This window comes from Gobio gobio, assembly GCF_949357685.1.
Source record: "Gobio gobio genome assembly, chromosome: 3".
NCBI classification, from domain to species: domain Eukaryota; kingdom Metazoa; phylum Chordata; class Actinopteri; order Cypriniformes; family Gobionidae; genus Gobio; species Gobio gobio.
In genome coordinates this window covers 22,058,964-22,078,823 of record NC_137099.1, presented here as the reverse complement: position 1 = coordinate 22,078,823, position 19,860 = coordinate 22,058,964, and the positions used below count along the sequence as shown (strand labels likewise).

General features: G+C 37.8%; 1 protein-coding gene across 6 annotated transcripts in view; it reads left to right on the top strand.

The window, feature by feature from the left end:
• Positions 1 to 1,693: 1,693 nt before the first annotated feature.
• Positions 1,694 to 19,860, top strand: part of tbc1d1 (TBC1 (tre-2/USP6, BUB2, cdc16) domain family, member 1) — an 87,321-nt gene continuing 69,154 nt past the window's right edge. For 2 of the 6 annotated variants that reach the window (XM_079813604.1, XM_079813601.1), the window contains exons 1-3: positions 1,694 to 1,857; positions 8,656 to 8,947; positions 13,057 to 13,293. In XM_079813604.1, the coding sequence (XP_079669730.1) occupies positions 8,660 to 8,947; positions 13,057 to 13,293 (525 nt within the window). In that variant the 5' untranslated portion in view covers positions 1,694 to 1,857; positions 8,656 to 8,659. Of the gene's footprint in view, positions 1,858 to 2,341; positions 2,601 to 8,655; positions 8,948 to 13,056; positions 13,294 to 15,305; positions 15,413 to 19,860 lie in introns of those variants that run through there. The other 4 variants (XM_079813605.1, XM_079813603.1, XM_079813606.1 and 1 more) reach the window with 3 other exon arrangements.

Here is a 19,860-nt window from a genome sequence, read left to right as displayed (position 1 = left end):
TGTACTTTTCTGTCAAGGTATGTGAAATAATCTGGACTACAAAAAGGGGAAATTGCATGTATTATCTGTTCATGGCCAGCAGAGGGTATTGTTTATCTTAAAACACGTTTATTTTATTTTCATTTTTCGTTTTTGACATACACTCACCTAAAGGATTATTAGGGACACCTGTTCAATTTCTCATTAATGCAATTATCTAATCAACCAATCACATGGCAGTTGCTTCAATGCATTTAGGGGTGTGGCCCTGGTCAAGACAATCTCCTGAACTCCAAACTGAATGTCAGAATGGGAAAGAAAGGTGATTTAAGCTATTTTGAGCGTGGCAGACGGGCCGGTATTTCACAATCTGCTCAGTTACTGGGATTTTCACGCACAACCATTTCTAGGGTTTACAAAGAATGGTGTGAAAAGGGAAAAACATCCAGTATGCGGCAGTCCTGTGGGCGAAAATGCCTTGATGCTAGAGGTCAGAGGAGAATGGCCCGACTGATAGAAGAGCTACTTTGACTGAAATAACCACTCGTTACAACCGAGGTATGCAGCAAAGCATTTGTGAAGCCACAACACGCACAACCTTGAGGCGGAAGGGCTACAACAGCAGAAGACCCCACCGGGTACCACTCATCTCCACTACAAATAGGAAAAAGAGGCTACAATTTGCACGAGCTCACCAAAATTGGACAGTTGAAGACTGGAAAAATGTTGCCTGGTCTGATGAGTCTTGATTTCTGTTGAGAAATTCAGATGGTAGAGTCAGAATTTGGCGTAAACAGAATGAGAACATGGATCCATCATGCCTTGTTACCACTGTGCAGGCTGGTGGTGGTGGTGTAATGGTGTGGGGGATGTTTTCTTGGCACACTTTAGGCCCCTTAGTGCCAATTGGGCATCGTTTAAATGCCACGGCCTACCTGAGCATTGTTTCTGACCATGTCCATCCCTTTATGACCACCATGTACCCATCCTCTGATGGCTACTTCCAGCAGGATAATGCACTATGTCACAAAGCTTGAATCATTTCAAATTGGTTTCTTGAACATGACAATGAGTTCACTGCACTAAAATGGCCCCCACAGTCACCAGATCTCAACCCAATAGAGCATCTTTGGGATGTGGTGGAACGGGAGCTTCGTGCCCTGGATGTGCATCCACAAATCTCCATCAACTGCAAGATGCTATCCTATCAATATGGGCCAACATTTCTAAAGAATGCTTTCAGCACCTTGTTGAATCAATGGCACGTAGAATTAAGGCAGTTCTGAAGGCGAAAGGGGGTCAAACACAGTATTAGTATGGTGTTCCTAATAATCCTTTAGGTGAGTGTATATTTATTGTTATATATTTGTATTGCTATATTTTTTGTTGTTTATTTTTTGTATTGCCTTTTTTTGCAGCCTTTCAGCAACTTTAGTTCCCCCCCCTAATTTCTGATCTCGTGTATTAGAAATGATGCTTAGAAAAGGTCAGCATTACTTGTATAGGCTATATTTGACATGATATAATATAAATAAATAGTACTGCTAATTTAGACAGATTACTTTTTTTGTTCATGCAAAGTATGTATTTGGCTTAGTTTATAATTGTATAATGTTTTATTTTAAACTTTTCGGTCATTGGCAATATTGGCCACCCTACACATCTATTTATAGTCTTGCACAGTTGACTGTGTGTGTGGCTCGCAGTGGTCTTTACTTTCGGTTTGTGTAACACAAACCTGAAGCGAGCAGTTGTGTCTTAAATGAAGCGCAAGAGCTGTCTGTGAGCACGCGCACAAACACAGAGCGCGCGCACCGGGATAAATCAATCTGGACACTCGAGGCGGCAGGTGCGGCGCTGGATAAAGGCACATTTTGGGTAACTCTTAGTTTTACAGCCTACATATATTACACATATTGGATGTTGATAAACTATAAGGTATAATAATCCTTATCGAGAATAGACTACTGCACAATTAGGCTTACATTTTGGTTGGGTCAACAATGAGATGCATGTAAACAGAACGTGGACACTGACTTTTCTTTGGAACCCAAAAGGTCACCATTCACTTTTATTGTATTTCGAGTGAAAATGCAGCTAAAGCGAATGGTGACTGAGACTGTCAGTTACAAAATCTAACGTCTCCTTTTGAGTTCCTCAGAATAAATAGTCATAGCCTACGGGAAACAGGATGAGTAACGTTGGCCAAATAATGACACGTTTTTTTAACCTACGGAAAAACTTTCAAAAACTATAAACACAAACACCGCAGCTTTATTAAAACCAGAGTGGATTTCAAAGTACAGCCGGACTGAGAAAGGTTGTTTTTTAGTGCTAGCAAGACCTCTCCCCGTGATCTGCAGACCGTCAGAAGTTCATTCAAACGTCAGATAAGAATACTTCCTTAATCACACGCGCAGCCTCGCGCTATTCACACTACGCAGTCTATCCTGGTGCGTAATTACCATGGCGTGAGACTGATACAGTGATTAATCGACTACTTTGGAGAAAGTTCAGAATGAGAATCAGTTGCCGATGGGACACTATAGTCTGTATTGTCAAAAACTAACGGGAACGTTATTTAAGAACTTCCTCAAATAGGCGGTGGATCGTGCGTTAAGGTAAGTGAAAGTTAAAACTTTTGTAAAGATGATTGTTTGTATATAAATAGAATGAATAATACTTTAAAGTAGTTTAAAGCAAAATAGTGCTCTGCGACAAACCTATGACCTTGCCAAATGTCCTTAAAATCTTTTTTTTTTTTTTTTTTTTGAGGTGACTTCAGTTGCCTTTCCTAAGATTTTGTACTTGAGTCCATGACCTATGCTGTATTTTTTGTTGTGACATTTTACCATCTCTTGTTGTTATCAGAGAAACTTTCTGTTGACCTCTCTGTAAATAGCAGTTGTGTCTCATTAGACATGCTTGGCTATTTATACTCGCCGTTGGCTTCAGTGTGAATGTAGGCTATACCACATGAGGAACCCGTCTCAGAACCGTGCAGGAGGACAATCTATTCCAATACCTCAAACACTTTTGTACAGATACAGTTCCCTCTAGTAACATTGGCATCCTTGGTAAATATGAGCAAAGGTGTCTGTTAAAAATAAAACTGCATTGTTAATTTTTTTGAATTTCATTTTTTTTTTAAATCACAAAATTCAAACGTTTCATTTAAAACAATTGAAAGTGGGGAAACTCACATTATATAAATGTTTTTCTCTAACGCATGTAGGCCACAATTATTATTATGAGTAAAATATCTCTGAAACACAAAGGCCAAATTCCCTTAATCATCCATCACAATGAGTAAAACCAAAGAATAAAGTTCTGATGTGTAGCAAAAGATTGTTGAGCTTCACAAAATATAAAGTGGCTGAATGAAAATAGCTGAAGCACTGAAAATCCCCATTTCCACCATCAGGGCAATAATTAAGAAGTTCCAATTAACTAAAGATGTTACAAATCTGCCTGGAATAGGACGTGTGTCTATATTGTCCTAATGCACAGTGAGGAGGAGAGTTTGAGTGGCCAAAGACTTTCCAAGGATCAGAGCTGAAAATTGCAGAGATTAGTTGGTGGATTTACTTGATTTAAGTGTGTACATCGGTCCCACATGAATCAATTAAGTTAAACAAACATGTAACTTCAACATCATGGAATTAATACATTTTAAGTGACCCAATTACATAGTCTCAAAGTGAATTTTAAATGGCTCCCTGACATGATTCGGGCATTTAATTTCATATATTCATTCATCCATTTAATTTATTTAAATTTTACACATCTGAATTATAAAACTGCTGTTAGTTGACAAATTTTAGCTAGCTTTAGCACACATTAGCATCTTCAAATGTTAAGCATTAAAAGGTCCGTTAAAGGGTTAGTTCACCCAAAAATGAAAATTCTGTCATTAATTACTCATCCTCATGTCGTTCGACACCCGTAAGACCTCCGTTCATATTCGGAACACAAATGAAGATATTTTTGTTGAAAGCTGATGGCTGAGAAAGGCTTCAGACAGGCCTCCATTGGCATTCAGTGCATTCACACTTCCAAGATCCATAAAAGGCACTTAAAACGTCGTTACAAAGTCCATCTCACCACAGTGACACAGTGATAGTTTTTGTGCGCAAAAAAAATCAAAATAACACCTTTATCCAACTTGTTCTCGACTTCCGTGTGTGCCTCCACGACGCATGCGCGAGAATATGATGTAGCGCCAGCGTTCGGGAATCCATGAATGCACACTCTAACCCCATTTTGAGAACTACGCCGAGACCTAAAGCACGATCAATGTAGAATTCAACAGCTTAGATACGCGCGTCTTCCTCTGCTCGTAAACAAATCGCTTCTGGGTCATGTGTCCGAACGCGGGATCTGCGTCATATTCTCGCGCATGCGTCGTGGAGGCACACACAGAAGAAAAGAACAAGTTGGATAAAGGTGTTATTTTGATTTTTTTTTGCGCACAAAAACTATTGTCGTCGCATCGTAAAATTATTGTAGAGTCACTGTGGTGCCATCAGCTTTGCACAAAAATATCTTCATTTGTGTTCCGAATATGAACGGAGATCTTACAGGTGTCGAACAACATGAGGGTGAGTAATTTATGACAGAATTTTCATTTTTGGGTGAACTAACCCTTTAATAAAACTGTTATGACCGTAGTTGTATTAGTCCACAGCCTAAGCAAATGCTCCACTCTTCTCCACAATGGTAACCCACTGTAATTTAAAATCTTCTAATAATTGCAACATAATTGAATATTAAACACTATTAAACACAAACAAGTCTCTCCCTTTCTCATCTTGCTCAAAAATACATAAAATAACACTTTTACATATAAAATAACAACCTTTACTCTCTCTTGATTTACTCATAAGCAAAGCATGCTTGGAACTAACAAGCCCCGCCCAGTTTTAGTTAATGCAACACAAATCATTCTTGTAATCTCAACACAAACGGATTAAGTAAACTTAAATTTTACTTATATTTAAGTGGATTGAACACAATCAAATTAAGTTAGGACAAAATGTATAGCAATTGCTTTAGCTCGTTTTAATTAAAGGTCCTGTTCTTCGTGATCCCATTTTTCAAACTTTAGTTAGTGTGTAATGTTGCTGTTAGAGCATAAATAATACCTGTAAAATTATAAAGCTCAAATGCCAAGCAAGATTTTTTATTTAACAGAAGTTCCCTTTCAAAGCCTAGATTCAAGATTCAAGAGTTTTATTTGTCACATACACAGTTATATACACAATATACAACTGGCAGTGAAATGTAAACAGGTCCGCTCCATGGACAGTGCAAATAATAGTTACAAGAAATTAAAATAGAAATAGAATAAAATTAGAATAAAAAGTATTAACATAAGTAGAATTATAAATAAATCAAGTAAAGATAAAAATAGGAAATAAGATAAAATAAAAATATAAAAAATATGTGGATATGATAAGTGAGATAAACTGTAGACTTAAAAATAAGTGGTTAACATAAAATATATATATATGTATATATAAAGAAGTATAATGTGCAAGGTTTATTACAGGTTGTTACGCAGTAACAATAGGAAAGTAAAGTGCAGTGCAATTGCAGTATGTGGATGTTAATGTTAAAAAACCGTATGTTTATGCGTGTGCGGGGTGAAGTGAAGTCACGTGACTGAGTTCAGGAGTCTGATGGCCTGGGGGAAGAAACTCCTCCTGAGTCTTTCAGTCTTTGCCATCAGGCTACGGAAGCGCTTACCAGATGGCAGCAGGGTGAAGTGAGAGTTTGCAGGGTGATTAATGTCTCTGATGATTTTAGTAGCTCTACCTCTGCAGCGTTTGGTGTAGATGTCCTGCAGAGACGGGAGAGCTGAGCCTGAGATGCGCTCGGATAAGCGCACCACTCTTTGCAGGGCTTTGCAGTCGTGACTGGTGCTGTTCCCGTACCACGCTGTGATGCACTGAGTCAGGACACTTTCTATCGCCCCTCGATAGAAAGTTTTCAGGATGGCTGGTGAAACCCTGAATTTCCTCAGCTGGCGCAGGTGGTACAGTCTTTGCCTGGCTTTTTTCACCTGTGTCTGGATGTGTGTAGTCCAGGTCAGCACTGCCTACAGCGAACGGCCGGTTTGGACTACATCCTGGTACATCCTGCTTTAATGACGTTAGTAGAACAGTTTGTTGAGTAACCTCCGCCCACAAGAATACACAAAAAAAGGGGCGTGGTCTTGTTGCTCTCCCACGTGGAGAAGAGGAAGTGTTGCGTTCGGTTGCGTTTGTCGCCATGTCGTCGAGACAATGTTATTTTCATCCCGGAGTCAAATCACCTTTCTTTGGCCAGGGACGCTGTACTTTGAGCACATGCATCTCCCCGTTATGGTAAGAGGCATGACCTTTCCGGGCAACGTGCGCTAAGCTGCTGTCGAATCACAACACGGGAACCGCTGGCACAATCAGAACTCGTTACGTGTTTCTGAAGGAGGGACTTCATAGAACAAGGAAATCTTTCAAGCCGTTTTTAGGACAGTGAAGACAGTGGTATACAGATAAGTAAATTGTGTGAAAAATACTGTGTTTTTTTACACGCGAAACATGAACACATGTTATATTGCACACTATAAACACAATCAAAGCTTAAAAAAAACAGGAAAAAACGGGACCTTTAAGCAATTTGAACAAGCAGTAAACATTTATTTTTGCAGTGTTGGGGCTAGAAAGCCTAAAAAAATGATCAAACAGCACCTCACCACAAGTTATTTGGGAGGGTTTCAAGAAAAGTCCTCCTTGCTCATCCAAAAACAAACTGTTCAGACACGACTGGAACTTCAAAAGGGACCTGGTTCTGTGGTCAGACGAAACAAAAAAAACAAAAGAGCTTTTTGGCAGCAAACCCCTCAAAAGCGTTTGTTGCAAACAGGGATAAAAAGTACCCCATGCCCACAGTTAAATGTACTGCTGGATTTGTTGGCCTTTTTTTTTGGTGGAGGTGCTGGACATCTTGTTCAGATACATTGGATTCTGGTAAATACCAACAGATAATCTTCCATCAGGACAAACATCTAAATCAACACAAAAATGTGTCACTGAGCACAAAATGCAGCTTCTGCCATGGCCATGGCCAGTTCCCTGACCTGAACCCTACAGAAAATGAGTGGGGTGAATTGAAGAGAAGAAGCAACAACATGGAGCTGGGAATCTGAAGGATTTTGTATGGAGGAGCAGTCTCTGGTCTCTTGTCAGGTGTTCTCCAAACTCATCAGGCATTAAAGAAGAAAACTCGGGAAAAGGATATTGCAATAATTGGGTACCAATAATTGTGGCCAACGTGAACTAGAGAAAAAACATTTATTTCATAATGAATGAAATAATGAAATAAATCACCCCCCCCCCCCTACACACACTTTCAATTGTGTTACTTCAATAAAAGGTTAGAATTTTTTGAATGAAAGATCAAAAGGATAAACAACGCAGATTTATTTTCACAGCCGCCTTTGCTCATATTTACCAAGGGTTCCAATATTAGTGGAAGGCACTGTAGGCTACAATGTGACCGATACATGAACTTCTATTTGTAGAGTATGAGGTTCGTTTTTGTAGTTATCACTACAAAGTCTATTCTGAATGGTGTTGACACACTGTAAAAACATTTTGTTGGTGTAACATTTTTATGTTAATGTAACATAACGCAGTCAAATGATTATAGGTTAAATGAAATAATATTCTAGACTTTATTAAACCAGTTAATTTAATTGTTACCACAAAGCACATTTTAGGGTTTAGCCAGCGTTGTCAACAACAACAAAAACAATTGAAATAAAGCTGAAATAAAACATAAAAAAATTAGATGAATAACTTAAAATAAAATAAAAAACTTTCCTTGTTTCCTTGGCAACTATAAGAAATCAGTTTAAGTTAACGTTTTAAAATAATACAAAATCACAATAAAAACAATAAAAGCTAAAAATAACAAAAGCACACAACAAAATTTACTCCAACTGCTGCGAGGACTTCAGATGATGCCGCTCTGAACCAATATGCACCAATGCTAAATACATTTTTCTGTATACCCTAATCATTGATAACAACATGTATTCTTTACTTCAATGAGCCCATTGTTTCTGCCTTAAATTATTACATTGTTTATTAATATATTGTTAGCTAACTATGTGATTTGTATATGTACTTTTCTGAAATCCATAACTTGGACACAGTCTCCTCTGATAACAAATCACTCTAAATTGTAATGCAGACACATGCATTTTATGTAAAGCTGTAACGATATGTTTTGTGAAAAGTGCTATACAAATAAATGAGAATTTAATTGAAAATTGCCACAACCTGAAAATATAAAAAGGCCAATTTAAAATATTTATATATTATAAGTATTTAATGTTTAATAAATAATAATAGTATATAAAAATACAAAAAAATAATAATAATTGCCTTCCTGGCCTTTTTTCGGTGATCATGTTTGTTTATTTATTTTTGACTATCATTTGGTGCCTTATCTAATGCAAATTTAAAGAGCAAAAATAAGCATTAATAAAACTTGTAGATACAATATTGGTTAGTAAAATACTATTATGAAATTATTATATATCTTTCCACAGAACCACCTGCTTCATTTATGTTGGTGTTTTTTATGTTTTTGATAAGGTTACATCTAGTTCCTCATTTTTTTGATTAGGAGCATGGACTCCATGGAGGGCATTTGTTTCGAGGTCAAACCCAGAGATGACCCAATCAAAGATCATCCTCTTTGTGCCCTTACACAAACACTTCCTGTATCAGAAGATAAGAAGAAGAAGAAGGAGGAAGGGGAAGAAGAGATTAGGTACAGGCTAACTCTGGTTGGATGTTTGGCGATCCATCCACAGACCACCATGACCATGCTCCCCTGGGTGGTGGCTGAGATACGGAGGCCCCGGTTGAGGGAGAAGAACGGAAACCATGAATTTAATGGCACTTACTCTCCAGAGGTCAGTTTATTTGATAGTAATTGGATGCATGGGCGTCGGAAGCAAAATAAATGTGGGTGGGTCCTCTTAAAGAAAACGTTTTACTGGAGTAGATGCCATTTACATTAAGTACAAATATAACACTTTGTTTACTAGACGTCTGGTTGGGGCAGACAAAATTGCGGAAAACAGATTCTTTTGCAGCAATAATAGTGTAGGGGTAAGATGCATAGCATCAAGTTTTGACGCAAATCGACCCGAGGTTCAAATCCGCCTTTTGCCGAACTCGCTCTACTCCCTTTTCCCATCACATATCAGATCGGAAAAGGCATTTATTTTCAATAAAAATGAAGAAAATATTAGAAAAGTGACAATAAAGCGTCTAACTTGTTTAATCCGTGTTTATCAGGGGTGGGTAAACAGACATGTGCTCAATTAGAGACGATAAAAGTGAGTGGGTCCAATATCATCGGTCTTAAACAATGGGTGGGTCTTGTCCCACCCACATACAATGGTTCCGACGCCCATGATTGGATGTAATACATGTTGAAAAAAAACAAAAAAAAACCCAGCAATGTAAAGCCTAATTGTACTACCCCAAATCAGAAAAAGTTGGGACAGTATGGAAAACACAAAACAAAACAAAAAAGAAGTGATTTCTAAATTGACTTTGACTTGTATTTCATTGCAGACAATATGAACAAAAAATATTTCATGTTTTGTCTGGTCAACTTCATGTCATTTGTAAATATGCATCCTTTCCTGTCATTCAGACCTGCAACACATTAAAAAAAAAGTTGGGACAGCTAAGCATTTACCACTTTGGAATGTTGCCATTCCTTTTCACAACACTTAAAAGACGTTTAGGGACTGAAGACACCAACTGATGAAGTGTTTCAGGTGTAATTTTGTCCCATTCTTCCTGCAAACAAGTCTTAAGGTGGGCAACAGTACGGGGTCTTCGTTGTCGCATTTTGCGCTTCAAAATGCGCCACACAATCTCTATTGGAGACAGGTCGGGATTGCAGGCAGGCCAGTCAAGTACCCGTACCCTCTTCCTCCGCAGCCAGGACTTTGTAATGTGTGCAGAATGTGGTTTTGCATTGTCTTGTTGAAATATGCATGGACGTCCCTGGAAAAGATGTCTTCTTGAAGGCAGCATATTATGCTCCAAAATCTCTATGTACTTTTCAGCATTAATGGTGCCTTCACAGAAGTGCAAGTTACCTTTGCCAAGGGCACTGACACAACCCCATACCATGACAGACCCTGGCTTTTGGACTTGTTGCTGGTAACAGTCTGGATGATCCTTTTCTTCTTTGGTCCGGAGCACACAGCGTCCATTCCTCCCAAAAAATACCCCAAATGCCTCCGAGCCCAGAGAAGTCGACGGCGCTTCTGGACACTGTTAACATAGGGCTTCCTTTTGGCACAGTACAGTTTTAACTGACATTTGTGGATGTAACTACGTATTGTGGTACTTGACAAAGGTTTGCCAAAGTAGTCCTGAGCCCATGTGGTGATATCGCTTATAGATGAATGACGATTCTTGATGCAGTGCCGCCTGAGGGATCAGAGATCACGGTTGTTCAGCTTAGGCTTGCGCCCTTGTCCTTTACTCACTGAAATTCCTCCAGATTCCTTGAATCTTTCAATTATGTTATGCACTGTTGAATGTGAAATATCCAAATCTCTTCCTATCTTTCTTTGAGGAACATTGTTTTTAAACATTTCAATAATTTTCTCACGTATTTGTTGGCGATCCTAGGCCCATCTTTGCTCCTAAAGGATTAGACCTTTCTTGGATGCTGCTTTTGTACCAAATCATAATTACAATCACCTGTTGACATCACCTGTTTCAAATCACATCATTATTTAACCATTTTACCTCATTACTAGCCCTAAATTGCTCCTGTCCCAACTTTTTTTGAAATGTGTTGCAGGTCTGAATGACAGGAAAGGATGCATATTTACAAATGACATGAAGTTGACCAGACAAAACATGAAATATTTTGTGTTCATATTGTCTGCAATGAAATACAAGTCAAAGTAAATTTTGAAATCACTTCTTTTTTTATTTATTTGCGTTTTCCATACTGTCCCAACTTTTTCTGATTTGGGTTGTAAATGTATTGTATACATACACTACTGTTCAAACTACTGTCGGTAGTTTCTTATGTATGAATACATACGCTGATACGTTACTGCGAGTGAGACATAGTGCTGCTGCACAAATAGCATATATCAATAAATTACCCATAGCAGATCTATACAGGTGGAGCTGGGGATGGTGGAGGGTTTTAGAGGAACTCTGAAGCGCGCTGCAAACTATTATAATGTAACCAGACATTTAATGTGTTGTGCAACAAGCTTATTGGCTACAGGTGCAACTTGGACCAATCAGCCAAGTAGTTAATGCTGTTGTTACAAGGATGGTTGCAGCATGTGAGGAAGCAGGATCCAAGTGCAGGAGTCTTTTATTAAACAAACAAAAAATCGAATAAAATACACACGATACTTCTAAACGGGAACATAACAACCAACATAGTGCAACGATAGGACTGAGCAGAAAATTAACAAGACACACCTGAACTGAACTAACAATCAATCAGAAACCATGGAGACAAACGGTGCAGGGGAAACTGAGGATGACAGCACCAATAAACACACTGACAGCAAAACAAGACTAGAAGTACAGACATGGGGTCCTTTCTTCGTACGTCGCTAACTCAGTTAGCTGGATTTGATTGTTGACGATTTGGCATGATCTTGGATTGTTTGGTTCTTCGAAGCGCATTTTGGACTTGCTGTAATAGCAACAGGTCCTTAAGCTTAAACCTGCTCGCAAGCAGGCTTATTTCATGTAAACAGGATTAGATTGCATCTTGAGGTGTCCCAGCCACTGCTACTTTATTACAAGAGTTCATTGCTGAACCAGGTGCAATAATAATTTTAAATAATAATAATAATATATAAAATGTATTTGATAACAACATTAAATATGTATAAAAAAATATTTAATGTTGTTGTGTATAATACTATAGACACAGCCACTTGATTGAAAGATTTATTTGTGATGGAATAATTACTTAATAATTGTATATTACACACATGCTGTACAGTTAATCTTAGGCGCGCATTTATTTTAACAGTGATGGATATTATGGGAGTGGCGCAGTAATCTTAGATAACTTAATCCAGATATTTTAATCCAATCCGCAAATTACTTTGAAGAACCAAATTAGCCAGAGATCAGTTATCACGATTAAAAGATCTGGGATCTGGGATCTGTCAAATCATCTCGGATGTAATAAGCGAGGTACAAAGAACGGACCCATGAACAGAAAAACAGATCAAAAACAAACTCTAAACTAGACTAAACAAACTCAAACCGTGACAGCTGTAATTATCATCAGCTTGTGTTAGAACCATCAGCCTGTGCCATGTACAGTCCATGTACAGTTTCGTGACAGAACTATGTATATTGGAGAAGAGCTTTTTTTTCAGTGGGAAAAAAATCAGGTATGAAGGGGTTAAAATAACTATTTATTTATATTTTAGTATATTTTAAAATGCAATTTATTCCTAATTAATGTAATTAATTTATTCTTCAGTTTCACATAATTCTTCAGAAATCATTTTAATATGCTAATTTGGTGCTCAAGAAACATTTATTATTATAATGTTGAAAACAGTTGTGCTGTTTATTTTTTTTTTATGTAAACCATGATATGTTTTTTGTTCAGGATTATTTGATGAATAGAAAGGTCAAAAGAACAGCATGTATTTGAAATAATTTTTATAACATTACATATGTAGATTAACTGTCACAATTTAATGCACCCTTGCTGAATAAAAATATTAATTTCTTTTAAAAAAAAGAAGTCTTACTGACCCCAAAATTCAGTAGTGTATAACATATATGACATCCTTATTGCACAGTAGAATATAATTATTGAAGACGGTGTGATTGGTCCAATCAGGGGCACAAAAAAGTTATTTATTTATTATTATTTAGATGAATACTATGGCACAGTATTCATATTTTATATAAGAGTATTCATGTACATACATAGAAGAATAGCATGGTAGCACCATAGCATTTTTTTTGTTCTCTCTGATTGTCCAAGGTTCGAGATCAGTCTGTGGTACTGCAGATTTCTGCCAATTCAGTGTGCTGCATTCTGGACACAGCAGGACCAGGGAAGCCATGGGACCCATTGCAACATATGGTTCTGTTTGATCACAGGCCACATCGCATCACCAAACTCATTCACAACAGCCAGGAGCCCAGCTATTTTGGCTGTCTGCTCAGAGAAGAGAAGAAAGCAGCCTGCTATGTATTCCGCTGCGAGGACCAGCTGAAGGTAAGGGGACATTTTTGGATTAGCTTGAACTCTGGATTAATTCATTAATGTAGGCCCGGTTTCAGGGTTTAGACTAAGCCAGGATTAGAGTTTAGTTCAATTGGGGCATTTAAGTAGCTTTCATATACATGCCTTAGAAAAAAACATTACTGGTGTGCATCTTGAGACAAAACAATGGCACTGACATATTTTAAGATGTGTCAGTACAAGTTGTTTTCAGTTAAAACAGCTCAAACATGCATTTTAGTCTGGGAGTCTCTTAAGCCTTGTCTGTGAAACCGGGGAATGGACTGATTATTATGAATTTAAAAGTTGATTTGAAATGGAATGGACTTCAAGGAGTGCCACACAATTCTGTGTGAATTATGACAATACATTAGTGTTGATAGTTTTGACATTGTTGCATTTGTGGCTCTTAGGACTGTTAGAGGTTTTGCCTAGGTGTTATTCATTCTCACACATGGCTTTGAAGTGAATCTCTTTTGATGAGGGAAAGCTCAGATGTTTAAATGTCAACCCTCCCTCCTAATGGGTGTGAGCATTTGTGCAAGTTTGAGTTTTGTGTGAATAAGATACAGTACCATAACCACACAATGACAATCAGAGAGGACAACCAATTTACCATAGTCTTGCCCATGCATAACATTCCACAACAGTGCTAGAGTATTTCAGGGGTCTGTTCTTCGTACCTCACTTAATACATCTGAGATGATTTGACAGATCCCAGATCTTATAATCATGATAACTGATCTCTGGCTAATTTGGTCCTTCAAACGAATTTGCGGATTGGATTAAAATATCTGGATTAAGTTATCTAAGATTACTGCGCTTTCTTGCGTTGCCTGACGAGGGCAAATGCATCGATACTCGAAACCACGATCAGTAATGCAGCGATTGGCTGGCGTCAAGACAGCAATGTAATGACATCATGCCTAATTTAAAAAAACTTGACAAATTACACAAAAAAACTCCACGAATTTCTGGACCTTTATAAGGAAACAGCCAAATGACCAAACCAACATAAAAGTTATAGTAGATAAATGATAAATGTTTTTTTTTTTTAAACATTATTCCAAATTATTTATATTCACGATTTTATACTATTTGTACACCCTTTACATTTTTATTTCAATGTTGTAATTAGCAATTAATTTCATTTTTTATTAAATTTGAAGCAGATTTGTTACGTGACAGCATTAATTAAAGTTTCTTAAGGGTCAAGATCAAGTTATCTGCGTCTCCTGCGCCACATCAAGCCACTCCCATAATATCCATCACTGTTCAAATGAATGCACGGCTCAGAGTAACTGTACAGCATGTGTGTAAGACAATAACATTATAAAGTAATTATTCCTTCAAAAATAAATCTCCCAATCAAGTGACTTTGTCTATAGTATTATACACAACATAATAATATTATTTTCAAATACATTTTTATATTATTATTATTATTATTATTATTATTATTATTATTATTATTATTATTATTATTATTATTATTTTAAATGATTATTGCCCCTGGTTCAGTAATTGACTTTTGTAATAAAGTAGCAGTGCCTGGGACAGATTTTAAGTATCACCTCAAGATGCAATCTAATCCTGTTTACATGAAATAAGCTGCTCCCGAGCAGGTTTAAAGGGATAGTTCACCCAAAAATTTTAATTCTGTCATCATTTACTCACCCTCAAGTTGTTCCAAACCTGTACGAGTTTCTTTGTTCTGCTGAACAGAAAAGACGATATTTAGAAGAATGTTTGTAACAAAGCAGAGAGAAACCATTGACTCCCATAGTATTTTTTCCCTACTATGGTAGTCAATGGTTGCTCTGTCTGCTTGGTTACAAAAATGTTTCACTCTATCTTCTTTTGTGTTAAGCAGAACAAAGAAACTCATACAGGTTTGGAACAACTTGAGGGTGAGTAAATTACAGAATTTTCATTTTTGGGTGAACTATCCCTTTAAGCTTACGGACCTGTTGCTATTACACCAGGTCCAGGATGAGCGTCGAAGAACCAAACAATCCAGGATCATGCCAAATCGCCAACAATCAAATCCAGCTGAGTTAGCGACGTACAAAGAACGGACCCCTGGTGATGCCATGCTGTTGATATGCAGTTGGTAAGGTGTTTTATGGTTTTTTAGGTGGCTTCTTATTAGCCCACCCAATCTTAAAGGAATAGTCCACCCAAAAATTCAGCCATCATGTGGTTTCAAACCTATAGGAATTTCTATTTTCTGTGGAACACAAAATAAGTTATCTTGAAGAACGTTGGAATTAAATAACATTTTGATCTGTTGAATTCTATTTTATGGACAAACACATTTTTTTTTCCCCAACAGGCTTTTATGTCCTTTTAAGTCTTAAAAATGAGATGGCTCATACGTTCTCAATTGGATCACTCACCAAAGTTTAGGTTTAAGCTGAGGTTTAACATTAACCCAAATTATGAGCAATACTAATTGTGATTCTCGCCTTAACAAGCACGAGGTAAATGAAGGTAAATGAAAAGAAACAAATTTCATAAGGGTTATAAGGAAATAGAAGACAGATAAAATACTTTCCTCTTCACATAAAAGTTAGCACATGTGGCTATCCACTGCCATAAAAGTTATAAAAAGCGGTTTATGTGTATGTATGTGGGTTTACGAGAGAGAGACTGATTTTGACATCTTTTAATTTCATCTTTTGACATCACACCTATGGCAAATTCACATAAGGTATGGTCAGTAGCACAGATTCATTCAGCTGTCTGTAATAAAACTAAAACCCAGAACAAATCAAAACAGTTTAGTGAAATACAAGTACAATAGGTGTCTGTATTGTAGAGGTAAACCATGGTGGTTTATTACAATAGACTGATTGTTTTTGAATATTAGCTCTTTGTGATGATGTGTCAGATATAGATTGTGAAGCTTCCTTCATCAACCTGCATTTAGGCAGGATGCAGATCTAAGTTGTCATAGTAACCATTTCCTGTGTCAGTGAGCCAGCCAACCGCAATGTGGCTACGGACTCGCTGTGACTGTTTATTGATGTGATAAACAGACAGTGAGATAGAAAGAGAGATAGACAGGTGTTCATGTTACTGTCTTCTGACCACCTGTCACTCATGTGCTTCCACTCCCCATAATCAGTGTGTGTGCATGTCTGAATGACTGAGATTCAGATCATAGTGATGTTCTCTCAACTTCACACGCTCCATGTTCTTTTTTTAAACTGAAAAACAACAACGTAATGACCTCTTCAACCATAAATTATTAAGACATGTTTTCTATCAGCTTTCATTTTAGCTTTTCACCAGCATATTTAAGCTAACATGATTCCATTTCATGTGAGACCCTGGCTGTGCTTAAGCTCAACTGCTTAGCATATAGCAAATTCCTTTGTGTCTTTTCTTGTTGTTCATTATGTCTCTGTAATATTATGGTGACAGCTGTGAAAAGTCACACTTAAGCTGTGGAAGTCTGTGAAAGTCACATTGTAGCTATGGGTTTGTTCCAGATGGGTATGTACGCTATGGGTATGTACGCTTTGTTCCAGAAACATTTTCTGTTATGCTGGTTGAAAGTCTCTTTACATCCTGATAGCAATCACTAAATTAAGTGGTCTAAATGTATTTATATGTAAAGGATAATCAACGGCTAGCTGAGCTTTAAACTATTTTAATGCACAACGTGGAGGCCTTAGCGAAGTGCATTAAAATCGTTTAATGCACAGCTAGCCATGGATAATCCTGCTTATACCATGGTAATTTGCCGGCATTGACAACTTAAAGCTGTTGTTGATGTTTTCAGCGCAATATTTGACCGGAAGGGTAAAACTGACGGCTATTTTCGTCAATTACAGCTCGTTAGATCTAGCATTCTGCACGCTTTGAATCAGACACAGAGATAAAGTAGTGCGTAAGATTACATTTATTTGAATGAATGAATTAAAGGATTTATTTGAATTAATTATATGTATAGAGAGATGCGTACAAGGTGAGTTCTTTGGTCAAATCAAGTCAAGTCTTTGTTTATTTTGCATCTGTTCACCTTCAAACTTGCCATCAGTGGAATTCATTACACGTGTTTTGAAGGAGGCGTGGCTTTGGAGATTAGTGATGTCCGGTTTGTGAATGAATCGTTCTTTTGAACCGGTTCTATTTAGTGAACCGGTCGAACCAGTTCACCAAATCAGACTGAATTGTTCTAAACGGTTCACATCTCGAGTCAGCGCTGATCCACAAGTTACTAAAGTTTCTCACTTTCTGACATGAGTGACAGTCCCTCCGACTACAAATAAACTAATATCCTGAAGTATATGTTATTAGTAACTCCAACAGTTCACTGAACTGAGACATGTTGTGCTGAGAGAACTGATGAGAACTCACGAGCAGCAGATACTGAGCATGCGTGTGTACTACCGAACGTACGGTTCTCGAGTTAACAGTACTCGAATCCGAACAAACAGTTTCTTTCAGACACGTTCGATACTGAGAACCGATGATCCGATGAGCCGATGAGCTGAGCATGCGTGTACTACCGAATGTACAGCGGTTTTCGGATCACCAGAACAGAATCAAGAACCGTTTCTTTCGAACACGTTCGATACTGAGAACCGATGAGTTGAAAATGCGTGTCATTTGTTCATAGGAACAAAATGCAGGTTTCAAGTGTATAAAATTAATCATGTTTGAAACATGTTCATCACATAATTGCTGTCTTATCATTGTATTATTTTAAAGTTTGGAAACACAATTAATGGATTGTAAAACGGTCAAACTAAACATTTATTTGTTTTATCAATAATGCATGATATTTTCAGGAACAGCTTATTTAATTTCTAAATAAGTTGATATAAATCTTAAAATGTAATAATCCAAACAGTAGTTTTGATATAGACTACATATTCAGCTTGCAGCAGTTCTCAGCTCAGCACACACTGATACAGCGGTTCTCGAGTCAGGAACGGGTTGCAGTGGTTCTCGGATCACCAATACAGAATTGAGAACCATTTATTTCGGACATGTTCGTTCTTTCGAACACGTTTGAAACTGAGAACCGATGAGCTGAGAGACTGTGCAAAGTGAGCATGCGTGACAGCACGTCTGAACCGAACTGTTTCTCTCGGACAACTGATGCTGTGCTGATAATATGAGCACGGGTGAACCGAGGACTTGTGTAAGTTTATGATATGTCAATGTAAATTCATTTAATCTGTGTAAACATCTGTTTGCTGAATGAATCAGCACTTTGAACGAATCAGCTGAATCAATGATTCAATGACTAAGATAGATTAAGACCCTAGACCGTAAAAAATATGGACGGCGTGACTTCATCCTCTTCCGCTGAAGAAAAGTGAAGCCGCCGGAGGTCCGAATATGGCGCTGACATCTTGCGCAGATTTGGGACAGTAGTGACCTCGGGACCAGAGTATGTGCAGTAGAGAGCAGGAAGAAGAGCCGTGATATCAAAAGCCCGCCCACACTCTCGCAAATGCAGAACAATTCATTATGTCGTGTGAAATAAACAGTTATGGAAATGTAGAAATTAAAGCTAAAGCTCCAATCTCTTCCCGAAAATCCCGAAAAAAAGTCAGTTGGTGCCTCAGTGACAACTTCACTCAGAGAAGCGGTCAATCTCAGCTGTCAATCATGACGTCACACCCCCTGTTTTTATAGCATCAAATAACTAACTAAAACCAAACCTTTTTTAAAAACTGCCTAAAATGACAGAAACCAACTTTGGGGAAAAAATTATATGAAGTGTAATTTGATTGATTAGTTTGTCTCGCCGTCCATTACACGGAGGGGCGAGGGTTATGAGCTATACTGGGACCAACCACCTGGGGGTGATCGAGACATTTTGGCTTCAGTTTTTAATACGAGCTTGATTAATATCAAGGCTGTGTCCGAAACGAGGACACATTTCAAGGCAGGAAGGCACCAAGGCACATCCGAATCTAATGTTAGCTTCACTTCCTGTCTCCTGAGATACCTTCATCTGATCAATTTTTGAAGGCAGCATATTTGTATCCTTCGCTGCCTTTGATATCCCACAATCCTGTGCGTTCCATTCAGTGACAGTAGAACTGAAAAAAAATGGCGGTCGAAAGTTGCGTTTGCTGGCAGTTTGTGTGTAAATGTAAGTTTTTTTACCAACATTTTCTACTTCTGATGTCATTTCTAGCAAGAAATTACTAATGTAGTAATTAAATATTTGTTTAGTTCTCACCAAAGCTCTCTCTATTTTGATGTAGATCATTAAACGGTTACACTGTCTAAGAAGTCTGTCTGAAATTAGTTTTGTGAGGTGCCTTCATGCACAAACGCTGCCTTACAAGCCATTGTCTGATAAGGCAGCGAGGCAACGAGTCAGCTGCCTAGGTTTTCGGACGCAGCCTAAATGTTTCGTTCCTTGAATGAATCAGCCGTTTGAATGAATCGGTTGAATCTCAATGACTCACTCATTAAAGCTACACTGTGTGATATTTTCCCCCATCTAGCGGTGAAAAGGTATATGACCATCCAGTGAATTTTAGTTTCTGTTCCTCTCAATTCCGATTTCGTTTTAACTCCTACGGT